Source organism: Triticum urartu, chromosome 7A, assembly GCF_056163025.1.
Source record: "Triticum urartu cultivar PI428250 chromosome 7A, HENAU_Tu73, whole genome shotgun sequence".
NCBI lineage: Eukaryota > Viridiplantae > Streptophyta > Magnoliopsida > Poales > Poaceae > Triticum > Triticum urartu.
Window position 1 is genome coordinate 498,232,996 of NC_141879.1, and position 18,981 is coordinate 498,251,976.

Sequence of the window (18,981 nt, forward strand, 5' to 3'; positions counted from 1 at the left end):
ACCGTTGGGAAGACTTGGGGAAAGTCTTTTTGATCTTGCTGTAAAAAACAGAAACTTTAGCGCTCAAGAGAATTGCTGCCATTTTTATTTGGAGAGCGATATTTAGTTAATTCTTTTTGAAGATGATTAATAGATAAATTCCTCACGTCCAGAAATTTATTTTAGAAATTTTGGGGTTCCAGAAGTTTGCGTTAGCTACAAATTACTACAGACTGTTCTGTTTTTGACGGATTCTGTTTTTCGTTTGTTGTTTGCTTATTTTGATGAATCTATGGCTAGTAAAAGAGCTTATAAACCATAGAGAAGTTGTAATACAGTAGGTTTAACACCAATATAAATAAATAATGAGTTCATTACAGTACCTTGAAGTGGTGTTTTGTTTTCTTTCGCTAACGGAGCTCACGAGATTTTCTATTTTGAGTTTTGTGTTGTGAAGTTTTCAAGTTTTGGGTGAAGTCTTGATGGATTATGGAACAAGGAGTGGAAAGAGCCTAAGCTTGGGGATGCCCATGGCACCCCAAGGTAAAATTCAAGGACACCAAAAAGCCTAAGCTTGGGGATGCCCCGGAAGGCATCCCCTCTTTCGCCTTCGTCCATCGGTAACTTTACTTGAAGCTATATTTTTATTCACCACATGATATGTGTTTTGCTTGGAGCGTCTTGTATGATTTGAGTCTTTGCTTTTTAGTTTACCACAATCATCCTTGCTGTACACACCTTTTGAGAGAGACACACATGATTTGGAATTTATTAGAATACTCTATGTGCTTCACTTATATCTTTTGAGTTATATAATTTTTGCTCTAGTGCTTCACTTATATCTTTTAGAGCACGGCGGTGGTTTTATTTTATAGAAATAATTGATCTCTCATGCTTCACTTATATTATTTTGAGAGTCCTTTAGAACAACATGGACATTTTCTTTTAGTAATAATATAAAAACTTTCATAGAAGTGCATTGAATACTATGAGAAGTTTGATACTTGACAATTGTTTTGAGATATGGAGATGGTGATATTAGAGTCATTCTAGTTGAGTGGTTATGAATTTGAGAAATACTTGTGTTAAAGTTTGTGATTCCCGTAGCATGCACGTATGGTGAACCGTTATGTGATAAAGTCGGAGCATGATTTATTTATTGATTGTCTTCCTTATGAGTGGCGGTCGGGGACGAGCGATGGTCTTTTCCTACCAATCTATCCCCCTAGGAGCATGCGCATAATACTTTGTTTCGATAACTAATAGATTTTTGCAATAAGTATGTGAGTTCTTTATGACTAATGTTGAGTCCATGGATTATACGCACTCTCACCATTCCACCATTGCTAGCCTCTCTAGTATCGCGCAACTTTCGCCGGTACCATAAACCCACCATATACCTTCCTCAAAACAGCCACCATACCTACCTATTATGGCATTTCCATAGCCATTCTGAGATATATTGCCATGCAACTTTCCACCGTTCCGTTATTATGACACGCTTCATCATTGTCATATTGCTTGCATGATCATGTAGTTGACATCGTATTTTTGGCAAAGCCATCGTTCATAATTCTTCATACATGTCACTCATGCATCATTCCACATCCCGGTACACCGCCGGAGGCATTCACATAGAGTCATATTTTGTTCTAAGTATTGAGTTGTAATTCTTGAGTTGTAAGTAAATAAAGTGTGATGATCATCATTATTAGAGCATTGTCACAAGTGAGGAAAGGATGATGAAGACTATGATTCCCCCACAAGTCGGGATGAGACTCCGGACGAAAAATAAAAAAAAGGAAAAAAGAGGCCATAAAAAAGAAAAGGCCCAAATAAAAAATGAATGAGGGAAAAAGAGAGAAGGGACAATGCTACTATCCTTTTCCACACTTGTGCTTCAAAGTAGCACCATGATCTTCATGATAGAGAGTATATCACCTTCATATACTAGTGGGAATTTTTCATTATAGAACTTGGCTTGTATATTCCAATGATGGGCTTCCTCAAAATGCCCTAGGTCTTCATGAGCAAGCGAGTTGGATGCACACCCACTTAGTTTCTTTTGTTGAGCTTTCATATACTTATAGCTCTAGTGCATCCGTTGCATGGCAATCCCTACTCACTCACATCGATATCTATTGATGGGCATCTCCATAGCCCGTTGATACGCCTAGTTGATGTGAGACTATCTTCTCCTTATTTTGTCTTCTCCACAACCACCATTCTATTCCACATATAGTGCTATATCCATGGCTCACACTCATGTATTGCGTGAAGATTGAAAAAGTTTGAGAACACCAAAAGTATGAAACAATTGCTTGGCTTGTCATCGGGGTTGTGCATGATTTAAATATTTTGTGTGATGAAGATAGAGCATAGCCAGACTATAAAATTTTGTAGGGATAACTTTCTTTGGCCATGTTAGTTTGAGAAGACATAATTGCTTAGTTAGTATGCTTGAAGTATTATTATTTTTTATGTCAATATTAAACTTTTGTGTTGAATCTTTAAGATCTGAATATTCATGCCACAAATAAGAGAATTACATTGAAAATTATGCTAAGTAGCATTCCACATCAAAAATTCTTCTTTTATCATTTACCTACTCGAGGACGAGCAGGAATTAAGCTTGGGGATGCTTCATACGTCTCCAACGTATCTATAATTTTTGATTGCTCCATGCTATTATATTATCTGTTTTGGATGTTAATGGGATTTATTTTACACTTTTATATCATTTTTTGGCACTAACCTATTAACCGGAGGCCCAGCCCAAATTGTTGTTTTTTGCCTATTTCAATGTTTCGCAGAAAAGGAATATCAAACGAAGTCCAAATGGAATGAAACCTTCGGGAACGTGATTTTCTCAACAAACGTGATCCATGAGACTTGGGGTGGGATTCAAGAAACAATCGAGGAGGCCACGAGGCAGGGGGCGCGCCCTCCACCCTCGTGGGCCCCTCGTTGCTCCACCGACCTACTTATTCCTCCTATATAAGTCCACATACCCTGCAAACATCCAGGAGCACCACGAAAACCTAATTCCACCGCCGCAACCTTCTATACCCGAGAGATCCCATCTTGGGGGCTTTTCCGGAGCTCTCCCGGAGGGGGCATTGATCACGGAGGGCCTCTACATCAACTCCATGGCCTTTCAGGTGATGTGTGAGTAGTTTACTTTAGACCTTCGGGTCCATAGTTATTAGCTAGATGGCTTCTTCTCTCTCTTTGGTTCTCAATACAAAGTTCTCCTCGATCTTCTTGGAGATCTATTCGATGAAATCTTCTTTTGCGGTGTGTTTTCGAGATCCGATGAATTGTGGGTTTATGATCAAGTTTATCTATGAACAATATTTGAATCTCCTATGAATTCTTTTATGTATGATTGGTTATCTTTGCAAGTCTCTTAGAATTATCAGTTTGGTTTGGCCTACTAGATTGATCTTTCTTGCAATGGGAGAAGTGCTTAGCTTTGGGTTCAATCTTGCGGTGTCCTTTCCTAGTGACGGCAGGGACAGCAAGGCACGTATTGTATTGTTTCCATCGAGGATAAAAAGATGGGTGAAAGTGCAACTATCCCTAGGTGGTTTTGGTAATTCATAACAACATATAGCTCATTGAGCTAATGCTATTCCAAGATGATTATTTCAGGAAAGCTCAATGATTGGCATGGCATGGATGTGAAAGTGGAACCCTCAAAATGCTAAGGACAAAGGATTGGCTCAAGCTCAAAAGCTCAAGACTCTTCATTTTATATTTTAGTGATCCAAGATCACATTGAGTCTTTAGGAAAAGCCAATACTATCAAGGAGGGATGAGGTGTTGCTTAATGAGGCTCTTGCTTCATGTGCTTAGAGATATGCTCCAAAACCCTCAACTACTTTAGACATATGACCTAAACCCTAAGCCAAACTCGGTCCTACCGATTCTTCCTATCCGGCGCCACCGAGTTTCACTTGTCATAAGCCACTGCCAAACCCTAGCAATTCGGTTCTACCGATAGGGATCTCGGTCTCACCGAGATGGGATTGCAAACTCTCTGTTTCCCTTTCGTAACTTTTCGGTCTCACCGAAAGAGCGAATCGGTCCCACCGAGATTGCAATGTAAATTCAGTGTTTCCCCTTTGTAACTTTTCGGTCTCACCGAAAGAGCAAATCGGTCCCACCGAGTTTGCCTGACCAACTCTCTGGTTAGCTAATTACCAAATTCGGTCTCACCGAGTTTGTGTAATCGGTCTCACCGAGATTACGTTATGCCCAAACCCTAACTATATCGGTCCTACCGAGTTGCATGTTAGTCCCACCGAAAATCTCTAGCGGTCACTAGGTTTACATTTTTGGTCCGACCGAGTTTGTTGATTCGGTCCCACCGAGATTGGAAAACTGTGTGTAACGGTTGGATTTTGTGTGGAGGCTATATATACCCCTCCACCTCCTCTTCATTCGAAGAGAGAGCCATCAGAACACATACACCATTCCAACTCATATGTTCTGAGAGAGAACCACCTACTCATGTGTTGAGACCAAGATATTCCATTCCTACCATATGAATCTTGATCTATAGCCTCTCCAAGTTGCTTTCCACTCAAATATTCTTTCCACAAAATCCAAATCCTATGAGAGAGAGTTGAGTGTTGGGGAGATAATCATTTGAAGCACAAGAGCAAGGAGTTCATTACCTACACACCATTTGTTACTTCTTGGAGAGTGGTGTCTCCTAGATTGGCTAGGTGTCACTTGGGAGCCTCCGACAAGATTGTGGAGTTGAACCAAGGAGTTTGTAAGGGCAAGGAGATCGCCTACTTCGTGAAGATCTACCGCTAGTGAGGCAAGTCCTGTGTGGGCGATGGCCATGGTGGGATAGACAAGGTTGCTTCTTCGTGGACCCTTTGTGGGTGGTTGCTTCTTCGTGGACCCTTCGTGGGTGGAGCCCTGTGTGGACTCGCGCAACCATTACCCTTGTGGGTGGAGCCCTCCGTGGACTCGCGCAACCGTTACCCTTTGTGGGTTGAAGTCTCCATCAACGTGGATGTAGGATAGCACCACCTATCCGAACCACGGGAAAAACATCCGTGTCTCCAATTGCATTTGAATTCTCCAAACCCTTCCCTTTACATTCTTGCAAGTTTCATGCTTTACTTTCCGCTGCCAATATACTCTTTGCATGCTTGCTTGAATTGTGTGATGATTGCTTGACTTGTCCTAAAATAGCTAAAATCTGCCAAGAACTAAAATTGGGAAAAGGTTAAGTTTTTATTTGGTCAAGTAGTCTAATCACCCCCCTCTAGACATACTTTTGATCCTACAATGGGGTTTATATCATATTGCATGAGTTTATCCCTCTATATCATGTCATCTTATTTAAAGCATTACTTTGTTCTTATGAACTTAATACTCTAGATGCATGCTGGATAGCGGTCGATGTGTGGAGTAATAGTAGTAGATGCAGAATCGTTTCGGTCTACTTGTCACGGACGTGATGCCTATATACATGATCATACCTAGATATTCTGATAACTATGCTCAATTCTATCAATTGCTCGACAGTAATTCGTTTACCCACCATAATACTTATGCTCTTGAGAGAAGCCACTAGTGAAACCTATAGCCCCCGGGCCTATCTTCCATCATATTAATCTTCCAACACTTAGCTATTTCTATTGCCGTTTATTTTACTTTGCATCTTTATTTCTCTTTATCATAAAAATACCAAAAATATTATCTTATCATATCTATCAGATCTCACTCTCGTAAGTGACCGTGAAGGGATTGACAACCCCTTTATCGCGTTGGTTGCGAGGTTCTTATTTGTTTGTGTAGGTGCGTGGGACTCGAGCGTGATCTCCTACTGGATTGATACCTTGGTTCTCAAAAACTGAGGGAAATACTTACGCTACTTTACTGCATCAACCTTTCCTCTTCAAGGGAAAACCAACGCAGTGCTCAAGAGGTAGCATTGCCAAAACGCCAACATAGGAGTCGGCGCAGGCCCCTCCTCCTCCGCCATGGCGGCATCGAAGTGCGCCGACGCCTACTCCATGGTCAAGCCGGTAGGCGTGGGGTCCAACATTGTGTCGCCGTCGGACCATCTCCATCGTAAGGTTGTTATCCGAGACCTTGGGCGAGTTGGCCGGCATGCCCTGCTTGATCCGCCTGGCGCAACAGGTTTGCCGGGCGGCCACATCATGCTTTTGCTCCGATGACAAGCTCTCCAACATAGCTCTAGAGCTAGCGCTCATGCTGGATGTGGTGCAAGGAAGAAGGACGTGGAGCGGATGTGTTGTGGTGTGGAGTTTAGCCGGGGTGGACGCCTTTAAATAGCGGTTTCGACAAGGCCAAGTGTCCAGCGTCAATGTGCGGCACCAGAGTTGGTTCCTCGGGCAGCGAGCCTGCTTAATGGCGGCATACGGACGGACGGGGATTGAACGGGCATGGTAGATATACGGCCCGTCATGTACGGTAAATGTTTCTCTGGCATTGAATAGGCACGGACACCGGGGACGCGGCGCGGGCAACACTCACGGCCGGTGCGTCGCTTCAGTGTCAGCGCCAGCAAGAAGTCACGTCCGCTCTGGGCCGACGTCAATGCAGAGTGTCCACTCTACATTGGCATGAATGCGGGCAGCTGGCGCCGGGCGGGAAAGCACGCGGGTGAGGGAGAAGGGCTTCTGATGGGCCAGGTTAATCGGACGGTTGCAGGCGGTTTGAGGGTCGGTGTTGGAGATGCCTTTACCCCCACATAATTCATGCTATGGAGAGATAACACATCCTTATGGAAGTGATATGAAAAAGGACTATCAAGTTGCTCATAGTGAAAGTTGTTGGGGAACGCGGTAATTTCCAAAAAAATCCTACGCACATGCAAGATCATGGTGATGCATAGCAACGAGAGGGGAGAGTATCGTCTACATACCCTCGTAGATCGTAAGCACAAGCATTATGACAACGCGGTTGATGTAGTCATACGTCTTCACGATCGACCGATCTAGCACCAAAGGTACAACACCTCTGCGATCTGCACACGTTCAGCTCGGTGACGTCCCGCAAACTCACGATCTAGTAGAGCTTCGAGGGAGAGTTTCGGCAGCACGATGACGTGATGACGGTGATGATGATGCTACCGGAACAGGGCTTCGCCTAAGCACTGCTACGATATAACCGAGGTGGATTATGGTGGAGGGGGGCACCGCACATGGCTAAAAGATCAATGATCAACTTGTGTGTGTATGGGGTGCCCCCCTCTCCCGTATATAAAGGAGTGGGGGAGGGGGAGGGCCGGCCCTCTCTATGGCGCGCCCTGGGGGAGTCCTACTCCCTCCGGGAGTAGGATTCCCCCTTTCCTAGTAGAAGTAGGAGCCCTTCCAAGTAGGAGTAGGAGAGGAAGGAAGGAGGAGAGAGGGAGGAAGGAAAGGGGGGCCGGCCCCCTCCCAATTTGGATTGGGCTTGGGGGCGCGCCTCCCTCTTTTCCCTTCCCTCTCCTCTATTCCACTAAGTCCCAATAAGGCCCATATACTCCCCGGGGGGTTCCAGTAACCTCCCGGTACTCCGAAAAAATGCCCGAACCACTCGGAATCATTCCGATGTCCAAATATAGGCTTCCAATATATCGACCTTTATGTCTCGACCATTTTCGAGACTCCTCGTCATGTCCGTGATCAAATCCGGGACTCCGAACTACCTTCGGTACATCAAAACACATAAACTCGTAATACCGATCGTCACCGAACGTTAAGCGTGCAGAGCCTACGAGTTCGAGAACTATGTAGACATGACCGAGACTCATCTCCAGTCAATAACCAATAGCGGAACCTGGATGCTCATATTGGTTCATACATATTCTACGAAGATCTTTATCGGTCAAACCGCATAAAGGTATACGGTGTTCCCTTTGTCATCGGTATGTTACTTGCCCGAGATTTGATCGTCGGTATCTCAATACCTTGTTCAATCTCGTTACTGGCAAGTCTCTTTACTCGTTCCGTAATGCAACATCCCGTAACTAACTCATTAGTCACATTGCTTGCAAGGCTTATAGTGATGTGCATTACCGAGAGGGCCCGGAGATACCTCTCCGACAATCGGAGTGACAAATCCTAATCTCGATCCATGCCAACTCAACAAACACCATCAGAGACACCTATAGAGCACCTTTATAATCACCCAGTTACGTTGTGATGTTTGGTAGCACACAAAGTGTTCCTCCGGTATTCGGGAGTTGCATGATCTTATAGTCATATGAACATGTATAGTTATGGAGAAAGCAAAAGCAACAAACTAAACGATCATCGTGCTAAGCTAACGGATGGGTCAAGTCAATCACATCACTCTCTAATGATGTGATCCCGTTAATCAAATGACAACTCATGTCTATGGTTAGGAAACATAACCATCATTGATTGAACGAGCTAGTCAAGTAGAGGCAGACTAGTGACACTGTTTGTCTATGTAATCACACATGTACTAAGTTTCCGGTTAATACAATTCTAGCATGAATAATAAACATTTAACATGATATAAGGAAATATAAATAACAACTTTATTATTGCATCTAGGGCATATTTCCTTCAAAAGTAACATAGTTAGTAACATACACGCCACATAAACAAAAAAGGTGATTTGACAAGTAATTGGTGAGAAGAGAGGCAAATAGAGAAACATAATATGTTATCATCACATGGCACTTTCCAATACAAAATGACTCTACAAAGCAATAAATGAAGATTTCCATGTTATCAGACATATGACACTACCCACTATGGAGGTAATAACATAGACTAGTAATATATGTATGTTATTATTCTAAGTTACTCCGCCTCAAACTCAGATGGAAACCATCCAGACTTGACAATTTTTATCCCAAATGATAACGCCCACATGTGTGGCACGAAGTGTTGGGGAATGTAGTAATTTCAAAAAAATTCCTACGCACACGCAAGATCATGGTGATGCATAGCAATGAGAGGGAAGAGTATCGTCCACGTACCCTCGTAGACCGTAAGCAGAAGCGCTACGAGAACGCGGTTGATGTAGTCGAATGTCTTAACGATCCGACCGATCCAAGTACCGAACGCACGGCACCTCCGAGTTCAGCACACGTTCAGCTCGATGACGTCCCACGAACTCTGATCCAGCAAAGCTTCACGGGAGAGTTCCATCAGCATGACGGCGTGTTGACGGTGATGATGTTGCTACCGACGCAGGGCTTCGCCTAAGCACCGCTATGATATGATCGAGGTGGATTATGGTGGAGGGGGCACCGCACACGGCTAAGGGATCAATGATCAACTTGTGTGTCTTGGGGTGCCCCCTGCCCCCGTATAAAAGGAGGGAGGGAGGAGGAGGCCGGCCCTAGGAGGGGCGCGCTAAGGGAGTAGGATTCCTGCTCCTAGTAGGAGTAGGTTTCCTTATTTCCTAGTCCAACTAGGAGAAGGGGGAAAGGAGGGGAAGGGGAGAAGGAAGGGAGAGGGGGGCCGCGCCCCAAACCCCTTATCCAATTCGGACTGGGCTTGGGAGTGGCGTGCGCCACCTCATGGCTGCTGCCTCTCCTTCCCACTAAGGCCCATTAAGGTCCATTGACTCCCCGGTACTCCGAAAAATACCCGAATCACTCGGAACCTTTCTGATGTCCGAATATAGCCTTCCAATATATCGATCTTTACGTCTCGACCATTTCGAGACTCCTCTTCATGTCCCCGATCTCATCCGGGACTCTGAACTACCTTCGGTACATCAAATCACATAAACTCATAATATCGATCGTCACCGAACTTTAAGCGTGCGGACCCTACGGGCTAGAGAACTATGTAGACATGACCAAGACACGTCTCCAGTCAATAACCAATAGCGTAACCTGGATGTTCATATTGGTTCCCACATATTCTACGAAGATCTTTATCGGTCAAACCGCATAACAACATACGTTGTTCCCTTTATCATTGGTATGTTACTTGCCCGAGATTCGATCGTCGGTATCTCAATACCTAGTTCAATCTCGTTACCGGCAAGTCTCTTTACTCATTCCGTAATGCATCATCCCGGAACTAACTCATTAGTTACAATGCTTGCAAGGCTTATAGTGATGTGCATTACCGAGTGGGCCCAGAGATACCTCTCCGACAATCGGAGTGACAAATCCTAATCTTGATCTATGTCAACTCAACAAGTACCATCGGAGACACCTGTAGAGCACATTTATAATCACCCAGTTACGTTGTGACGTTTGATAGCACACAAAGTGTTCCTCCGGTAATCGGGAGTTACATAATATCATAGTCATAGGAACATGTATAAGTCATGAAGAAAGCAATAGCAGTAAACTAAAACGATCAAGTGCTAAGCTGACGAAATGGGTCCAGTCAATCACATCATTCTCCTAATGATGTGATCCCGTTTATCAAATGACAACTCATGTCTATGGTTAGGAAACATAACCATCTTTGATCAACGAGCTAGTCAAGTAGAGGCATACTAGTGACAATCTGTTTGTCTATGTATTCACACATGTATCATGTTTCCGGTTAATACAATTCTAGCATGAATAATAAACATTTATCATGATATAAGGAAATAAATAATAACTTTATTATTGCCTCTAGGGCATATTTCCTTCAGTCTCCCACTTGCACTAGAGTCAATAATCTAGTTCACATCGCCATGTGATGAACACCCATAGTTCACATCGTCATGTGAGCAACACCCAAAGGATTTACTAGAGTCAATAATCTAGTTCACATCGCTATGTGATTAACACCCAAAGAGTACTAAGGTGTGATCATGATTTGCTTGTGAGAGAAGTTTAGTCAACGGGTCTACCAAATTCAGATCCGTATGTATCTTGCAAACTTCTATGTCTACAATGCTCTGCATGGAGCTACTTTAGCTAATTGCTCCCACTTTCAATATATATCCAGATTGAGACTTAGAGTCATCTGGATCAGTGTCAAAACTTGCATCGATGTAACCCTTTACGACGAACCTTTTGTCACCTCCATAATCGAGAAACATATCCTTATTCCACTAAGGATAATTTTGACCGTTGTCCAGTGATCTACTCCTAGATCACTATTGTACTCCCTTCCTTAACTCAGTGTAGGGTATACAATAGATCTGGTACACAGCATGGCATACATTATAGAACCTATGGCTGAGGCATAGGGAATGACTTTCATTCTCTTTCTATCTTCTGCTGTGGTCGGGCTTTGAGTCTTACTCAATTTCACACCTTGTAACACAGGAAAGAACTCTTTCTTTGAATGTTCCATTTTGAACTACTTCAAAATCTTGTCAAGGTATGTACTCATTGAAAAAAAAACTTATCAAGCGTCTTGATCTATCTCTATAGATCTTCATGCTCAATATGTAAGTAGCTTCACCGAGGTCTTTATTTCAAAAAAAAACTCCTTTCAAATACTCCTTTATGCTTTCCAGAAAATTATATATTATTTCCGATCAACAATATGTCATTCACACATACTTATCAGAAATGTTGTAGTGCTCCCACTCACTTTCTTGTAAATACAGGTTTCACCGCAAGTATGTATAAAACTATATGCTTTGATCAACTTATCAAAGCGTATATTCCAACTCTGAGATGCTTGCACCAGTCCAAAAATGGATCGCTGGAGCTTTGCACACTTTGTTAGCACCTTTAGGATCGAAAAAACCTATTGGTTGCATCATATACAACTCTTCTTTAAGAGACCCATTAATGAATGTAGTTTTGACATCCATTTGCCAGATTTCATAAAATGTGGCAATTTGCTAACATGATTTGGATGGACTTAAGCATCGCTACGAGTGAGAAAATCTCATCGTAGTCAACACCTTGAACTTTGTCAAAACTTTTTTCGACAAGTCTAGCTTTGTAGATAGTAACACTACTATCAGCGTCCGTCTTCCTCTTGAAGATCCATTTATATTCTATGGCGCCGAACATTGGGCAAGCCAACCAAAGTCCACACTTTGTTTGATATATGAATCCCATCTCAGATTTCATGGCCTCAAGCCATTTCATGGAATCTGGGCTCATCATCGCTTCCTCATAGTTCGTAGGTTCGTCATGGTCAAGTAACATGACCTCCAGAACAGGATTACCGTACCACAGTGGTGCGGATCTCACTCTGGTTGACCTGCGAGGTTCGGTAGTAACTTGATCTGAAGTTATATGATCAACATCATTAGCTTCCTCACTAATTGGTGTGGGAGTCACAGGAACAGATTCCTGTGATGAACTACTTTCCAATAAGGGAGTAGGGACAGTTACCTCATCAAGTTCTACTTTTCCTCCCACTCACTTCTTTCGAGAGATACTCCTTCTCTAGAAAGGATCCATTCTTAGCAATGAATGTCTTGCCTTCGGATCTGTGATAGAAGGTGTACCCAAATGTCTCCTTTGGGTATCCTATGAAGACACATTTCTTCGTTTTGGGTTTGAGCTTATCAGGATGAAACTTTTTCACATGAGCATCGCAACCCCAAACTTTATCAAACGACAACTTTGGTTTCATGCCAAACCACAGTTCATATGGTGTCGTCTCAACGGATTTAGATGGTGCCCTATTTAACGTGAATGCAGCTGTCTCTAATGCATAACTTCAAAACGATAGTGGTAAATCAATAAGAGACATCATAGATTGTACTATATCCAATAAAGTACGGTTATGACGTTCGGACACACCATTATGATGTGGTGTTCCAGGTGGCATGAGTTTGTGAAACTATTCCACATTGTTTAAACTGAAGACCAAACTCGTAACTCAAATATTCGCCTCTGCGATCAGATCATGGAAACTTTATTTTCTTGTTACGATGATTTTCCACTTCACTCTGAAATTCTTTGAACTTTTCAAATGTTTCAGACTTATGTTTCATCAAGTAGATATACCCATATCTGCTCAAATCATCTGTGAAGGTCAGAAAATAACGATACCTTCCGCGAGCCTCAACACTCATCGGACTGCATACATCAGTATGTATTATTTCCAACAAGTCTGTTGCTCACTCCATTGTTCCGGAGAACGGAGTTTTTAGTCATCTTGCCCATGAGGCATGGTTCGCAAGCATCAACTGATTCATAATCAAGTGATTCCAAAAGCCCATCAGCATGGATTTTCTTCATGCGCTTTACACCAATATGACCTAAATGGCAGTGCCACAAATAAGTTGCACTGTCATTATTAACCTTGTATCTTTTGGCTTTAATATTATGAATATGTGTATCACTACGATCGAGATCCAACAAACCATTTTCATTGGGTATATTTCCATAGAAGGTTTTATTCATGTAAACAGAATAAAAATTATTCTCTAACTTAAATGAATAAACGTATTGCAATAAACATGATCAAATCATATTCTTGCTCAACGCAAACACCAAATAACATTTATTTAGGTTCAACACTAATCCCGAAAGTATAGGGAGTGTGTGATGATGATCATATCATTCTTGGAACCACTTCCAACACACATCGTCACTTCACCCTTAACTAGTCTCTGTTTATTCTGCAACTCCCGTTTCAAGTTACTACTCTTAGCAACTGAACTAATATCAAATACCGAGGGGTTGCTATAAACACTAGTAAAGTATACATCAATAACATGTATATCCAATATACCTTTGTTCACCTTGCCATCCATCTTATTCGCCAAATACTTGGGGCAGTTCCGCTTCCAGTGACCAGTCCCTTTGCAGTAGAAGCACTCGGTCTCAGGCTTAGGTCCAGACTTGGGTTTCTTCACTTGAGAAGAAACTTGCTTGCCGTTCTTCTTGAAGTTACCCTTCTATTCCTTTTCCCTTTTCTTGAAACTAGTGGTCTTGTTAACAATCAACAGTTGATGCCCTTTCTTGATTTCTACCTTCGTCAATTTCAGCATCACGAAGAGCTTGGGAATCGTTTCCGTTATCCCTTGCATATTAAAGTTCATCACGAAGTTCTAGTAACTTGGTGATAGTGACTAGAGAACTTTTTCAATCACTATCTTATCTGGAAGATTAACTCCCACTTGATTCAAGCGATTGTAGTACTCAGACATTCTAAACACATGCTCACTAGTTGAGCTATTCTCCTTCATCTTGTAGGCAAAGTACTTGCCAAAGGTCTTAAGCCTTTTGACATGGGCACGAGTCTGAAATACTAATTTCAACTCTTGGAACATCTCATATGCTTAGTGGCGTTTCAAAAACGTCTTTGAAGCCCCGATTCTAAGCCGTAAAGCATGGTGCACTAAACTATCAAGTAGTCATCATATTGAGCTTGCCAAACATTCATAACATCTGCTTTTGCTCCTACAATCGGTCTGTCACCTAGCGGTGCATCAAGGACATAATTCTTCTGTGCAGCAATGAGGATAAACCTTGGATTACGGAGCTAGTCCGCATCATTGCTACTAACATTTTTAAACATAGTTTTTCTCTAGGAACATATCAAAATAAACGGGGAGCAACATCGCGAGCTATTGATCTACAACATAGTTATGCAAATACTATCAGGACTAAGTTCATGATAAATTAAAGTTCAATTAATCATATTACTTAAGAACTCCCACTTAGATAGACATCCCTCTAGTCATCTAAATGATCACGTGATCCAAATCAACTAACCATGTTCGATCATCACGTGAGATGGAGTAGTTTTCAATGGTGAACATCACTATGTTGATCATATCTACTATATAATTCATGCTCGACCTTTGGTCTCCAGTGTTCCGAGGCCATATCTGCATATGCTAGGCTCGTCAAGTTTAACCCGAGTATTTTGCATGTGCAAAACTGGCTTGCACCCGTTGTATGCGAACGTAGAGCTTATCACACCCGATCATCACGTGGTGTCTCGGCACGACGAACTTTCGCAACGGTGCATACTCAAGGAGAACACTTGTACCTTAAAATTTAGTGAGAGATCATCTTATAATGCTACCGTCAATCTAAGCAAAATAAGATGCATAACAGATATGCAATCAATATAAGTGATATGATATGGCCATCATCATCTTGTGCTTGTGATCTCCATCTCCGAAGCACCTTCATGATCACCATTGTCACTGGCGCGACACATTGATCTCCATCGTAGCATCATTGTCGTCTCGCCAACTATTGCTTCTACGACTATCGCTACCGCTTAGTGATAAAGTAAAGCAATTACAGGACGATTGCATTGCATACAATAAAGCGGCAACCATATGGCTCCTGCCAGTTGCCGATAACTCGGTTACAAAACATGATCATCTCATACAACAAACTATAGCATCATGTCTTGACCATATCACATCACAACATGCCCTACAAAAATAAGTTAGACGTCCTCTACTTTGTTGTTACAAGTTTTACGTGGCTGCTATGGGCTGAGCAAGGACCGTTCTTACCTACGCATCAAAACCACAACGATAGTTTGTCAAGTTAGTGTTGTTTTAACCTTCTCAAGGACCGGGCGTAGCCACACTTGGTTCAACTAAAGTTGGAGAAACTGACACCCGCCAGCCACCTGTGTGCAAAGCACGTCGGTAGAACCAGTTTCGCGTAAGCGTACGCGTAATGTCGGTCCGGGCCGCTTCATCCAACACTATCGTCGAACCAAAGTATGACATGCTGGTAAGCAGTATGACTTGTATCGCCCACAACTCACTTGTGTTCTACTCGTGCATATAACATCTACGCATAAATCTGGCTCGGATGCCACTGTTGGGGAACGTAGTAATTTCAAAAAAATTCCTACGCACACGCAAGATCATGGTGATGCATAGCAACGAGAGGAAAGAGTATCGTCCACGTACCCTCGTAGGCCATAAGCGGAAGTGTTATGAGAACGCGATTGATGTAGTCGAATGTCTTCACGATCCGACCGATCCAAGTATCAAACGCACGGCACCTCCGAGTTCAGCACACGTTCAGCTCGATGACGTCTCACGAACTCCGATCCAGCAGAGCTTCACGGGAGATTTCCGTCAGCACGACGGCGTGTTGACGGTGATGATGTTGCTACAGACGCAGGGTTTCGCCTAAGCACCGCTACGATATGGTCAAGGTGAATTATGGTGGAGGGGGCACCACACACGGCTAAGGGATCAATGATCAACTTGTGTGTCTTGGGGTGCCCCCTGCCCCCGTATATAAAGGAGGGAGGGAGGAGGAGGCCGGCCCTAGGAGGGGCGCACCAAGGGAGTAGGATTCCTACTCCTAGTAGGAGTAGGTTTCCTTATTTCCTAGTCCAACTAGGAGAAGGGGAAAGGAGGGGAAGGGGAGAAGGAAGGGAGGGGGCCGCGCCCCAAACTAGGAAAAGTCTGGATGGACGGCTAGGTCAATAACTGGTCAAAAAGAAAAGAGATCCAGACGGACGCCTCAAACACCCAGTCTGACCAGCACCCTCTTATATCTAGTCCAAATCTAAGACGGATATATGGGGGGGCGGCCTGGGTGCGACCGGGCGCGTCCGCCATGTCGAAGTCGACCCACGATGGCCCACTTGACCCCACATATATTCATCCCCATACGCTCTCCAGACCAAACTCTAGCCACTCCATTCTACTCCGCCCCCAAACTCCCGTCCGACGATCTTCGACCTTCTCCAGCATGGGGGCAGCGAATCTGACTCCGGCCAGTCCAGATCCGTCGACTGGGGTGTCGTCCCGTGTGGGATGGAGGAGGCTATGGCCGTCCGCATTGCCCTCGGTCTCTCCTGGGAGGACTGCGTTCGACTGTTGGGGGATCTGCCTAGCTTGAATTCATTGCGTGGGCGCAACGGGCACTCAGATCCATCAGGGCTGGATCGTTGTGGTTTGGTACCCCATCTCCGGTCCGCCGGAGTATGAGTGCTACAGGGACCGGTGTGCCCGCCGTGGGAAAGAGAGGATAAGAGTGCCCGAGGTCCGCCTCGCTGCCGACATGGTGGCAGATGAGGCGGCAGCGTACGCTGTTGTAGAGGAGGAAGGCATCCGTGCCCGCATCATGAAGAAGCAGCAACAAAGGAACACACGCGTCCTCACACGAGAGCAAAATCGGGCATTCCGTGCCATGGACGGACTGCCCTCCAAAGAAGAGGAGGGCGGTGGCGGGTCGGACAACTCTAGCGACGAACAGCTCCAGCTGGATCCATTTTGCGTTTTCGAGTGCTACTTCTGCAAGAAGGACGGCAAGGGCGTCGAAAGGGACAAGGGCAGCCGTGGATGATTTTCTCCATAACTAGTATGTATATAGAACATATCAAATTTTGTTAGTCCGATGACATGTTCTGATGTAGTAGCCAGACGATTAGTGTTGCATGTCTTTATATATATTTGAGGTTTGCTATAATTGAGATGTGTGGGATGAAAATTTGAAGTGTAGCCGATCAGCGTTTTAGGGCAGGATTTGCCATACTCCGGTTGTAAATGCTCAAACCCTAGTTGTCTGCAACAAAGTGTACTACACAAACGAACAAGCAAGACGGTTCTAGAGAGTACAGACATCTCAAACGAACAGACCCACAGGCCACACATAACCAATGGCCGGTGTTTTCCACGCCACCACCGCCCGCCCCCGCCTGCCTCTCGCGCTCACCCGCCTCTCCCCCACCACCCGAAAGCTCCACGTCACCCGCCCGGCCGCCTCCACGATGGACCAGGCGTCGGCGAGCGCTCCGGACGCCAAGAAGACGACCACCGTGTTCGTGGCCGGCTCGACGGGGAAAACCGGCAAGCGCGTCGTGGCGAAGCTGCTGGAGAGGGGCTTCGGCGTCGTCGCCGGCACGACGAACGTGGGCAGGGCCCGCGGCAGCCTGCCCCAGGACCCCAACCTCCAGCTCGTTAGTTCATCTTTACTTGAGTACAGTCGCATTCCTACTCCTCTGCTGCCGGTTGTTGTGCCGTGAGACGCGTGTCGGCTGGTCGAATTGCAGGTGAGGGCCGACGTGACGGAGGGCGCCGACAAGCTGGTCGAGGCCGTGCGCGGCGTCGACGCCGTCGTCTGCGCGACGGGCTTCCGGCGGTCGTTTGACCCCTTCGCTCCCTGGAAGGTTTGTCTGCAACCGAAGCAGGAGCTCACTTTCTTGCCTGGATGGTTCTGAACTTCTGACCGGCATGCTCGTGCCCATGTAAAGAGTTCAGTTTTGCTATTGCAATTTGCAAGTGATAGCTAGCTGAAAATCATGCTACTGCAGGTGGACAACTTGGGGACGGTGAATCTCGTGGAAGCGTGCCGAAAGGCTGGAGTTACAAGATTCGTGCTCGTGAGCTCCATTTTAGTGAACGGGGCCGCGATGGGCCAGCTTCTGAATCCAGCCTACATCGTGCTCAACCTGTTCGGCTTGGTGCTCGTTGCGAAGCTGCAGGCGGAGAAATACATCAGGGGATCAGGGATAAATTACACCATTGTGAGGCCTGGAGGGCTCACAGAACAGCCGCCCACCGGGAACATTGTCATGGAGCCAGAGGTAAGCAATAGCACGCACACTTCTTCACCATGGAACCTTGTTTATTCGAGAGATTGTTGCTCATACAGCCAACATAAGATGTTCATCTGTGAACTATTTGCAGGACACTCTCTACGAGGGCTCCATATCGAGAGACCAGGTTGCAGAAGTGGCTGTGGAAGCGTTGTTATGCCCGGAGGAGTCTTCCTACAAGGTCGTCGAGATTGTCACCCGAGCTGATGCTCCAAGCCGCCCCCTCAAGGACATGTTTGCTTCTATTAAACAGAAATGAGTTCTTGAGCCTGATTAGATAGGGACTAGTAGTAATGTGCCTAATACGGCGTCAGTGAACTGTTGTTGTTCTAACTTGTAAGTCGTGGTTCATCTATGGAATTCAGAAGCATAAAACCTACCATGTTTCATCTGTGGAACTTCTTGCCGTATAAAACCTACCGTGTTGGTTTAGCCAAAGAGAACCCACTCGACCGCATTGTTGGAAATTGGTTGCACGTTGGAAAATAAAAAATGGGCGTGCAACACAATAGTACTCTTTCTGTCCCAAAATAAGTGTCTCGACGTTGTACTAATTTTAGTACAAAGTTGTACTGAGATTGACACA

At 44.6% G+C, this 18,981-nt stretch overlaps 1 protein-coding gene across 1 annotated transcript; it reads left to right on the plus strand.

Annotated features, from left to right (window-relative positions):
• Window positions 1-17,402: 17,402 nt before the first annotated feature.
• Window positions 17,403-18,777, plus strand: LOC125522777 (NAD(P)-binding Rossmann-fold superfamily protein). The gene is made up of 4 exons (XM_048687810.2): window positions 17,403-17,756; window positions 17,850-17,966; window positions 18,111-18,383; window positions 18,487-18,777. The coding sequence occupies exons 1-4, from the start codon at window positions 17,457-17,459 to the stop codon at window positions 18,652-18,654; spliced, it is 858 nt and encodes a 285-aa protein (XP_048543767.1). The 5' UTR covers window positions 17,403-17,456; the 3' UTR covers window positions 18,655-18,777.
• Window positions 18,778-18,981: the final 204 nt, after the last annotated feature.

What these genes read in the sequence shown, in the direction of transcription:
- LOC125522777 (XM_048687810.2), top strand. Translation starts at nt 17,457, where the DNA reads ATGGCCGGTGTTTTCCACGCCACCACCGCCCGCCCCCGCCTGCCTCTC. An exon ending in ACCCCTTCGCTCCCTGGAAG is followed by an intron (nt 17,967 to 18,110) that starts GTTTGTCTGCAA and finishes ATGCTACTGCAG; the next exon opens with GTGGACAACTTGGGGACGGT. An exon ending in ACATTGTCATGGAGCCAGAG is followed by an intron (nt 18,384 to 18,486) that starts GTAAGCAATAGC and finishes AACTATTTGCAG; the next exon opens with GACACTCTCTACGAGGGCTC.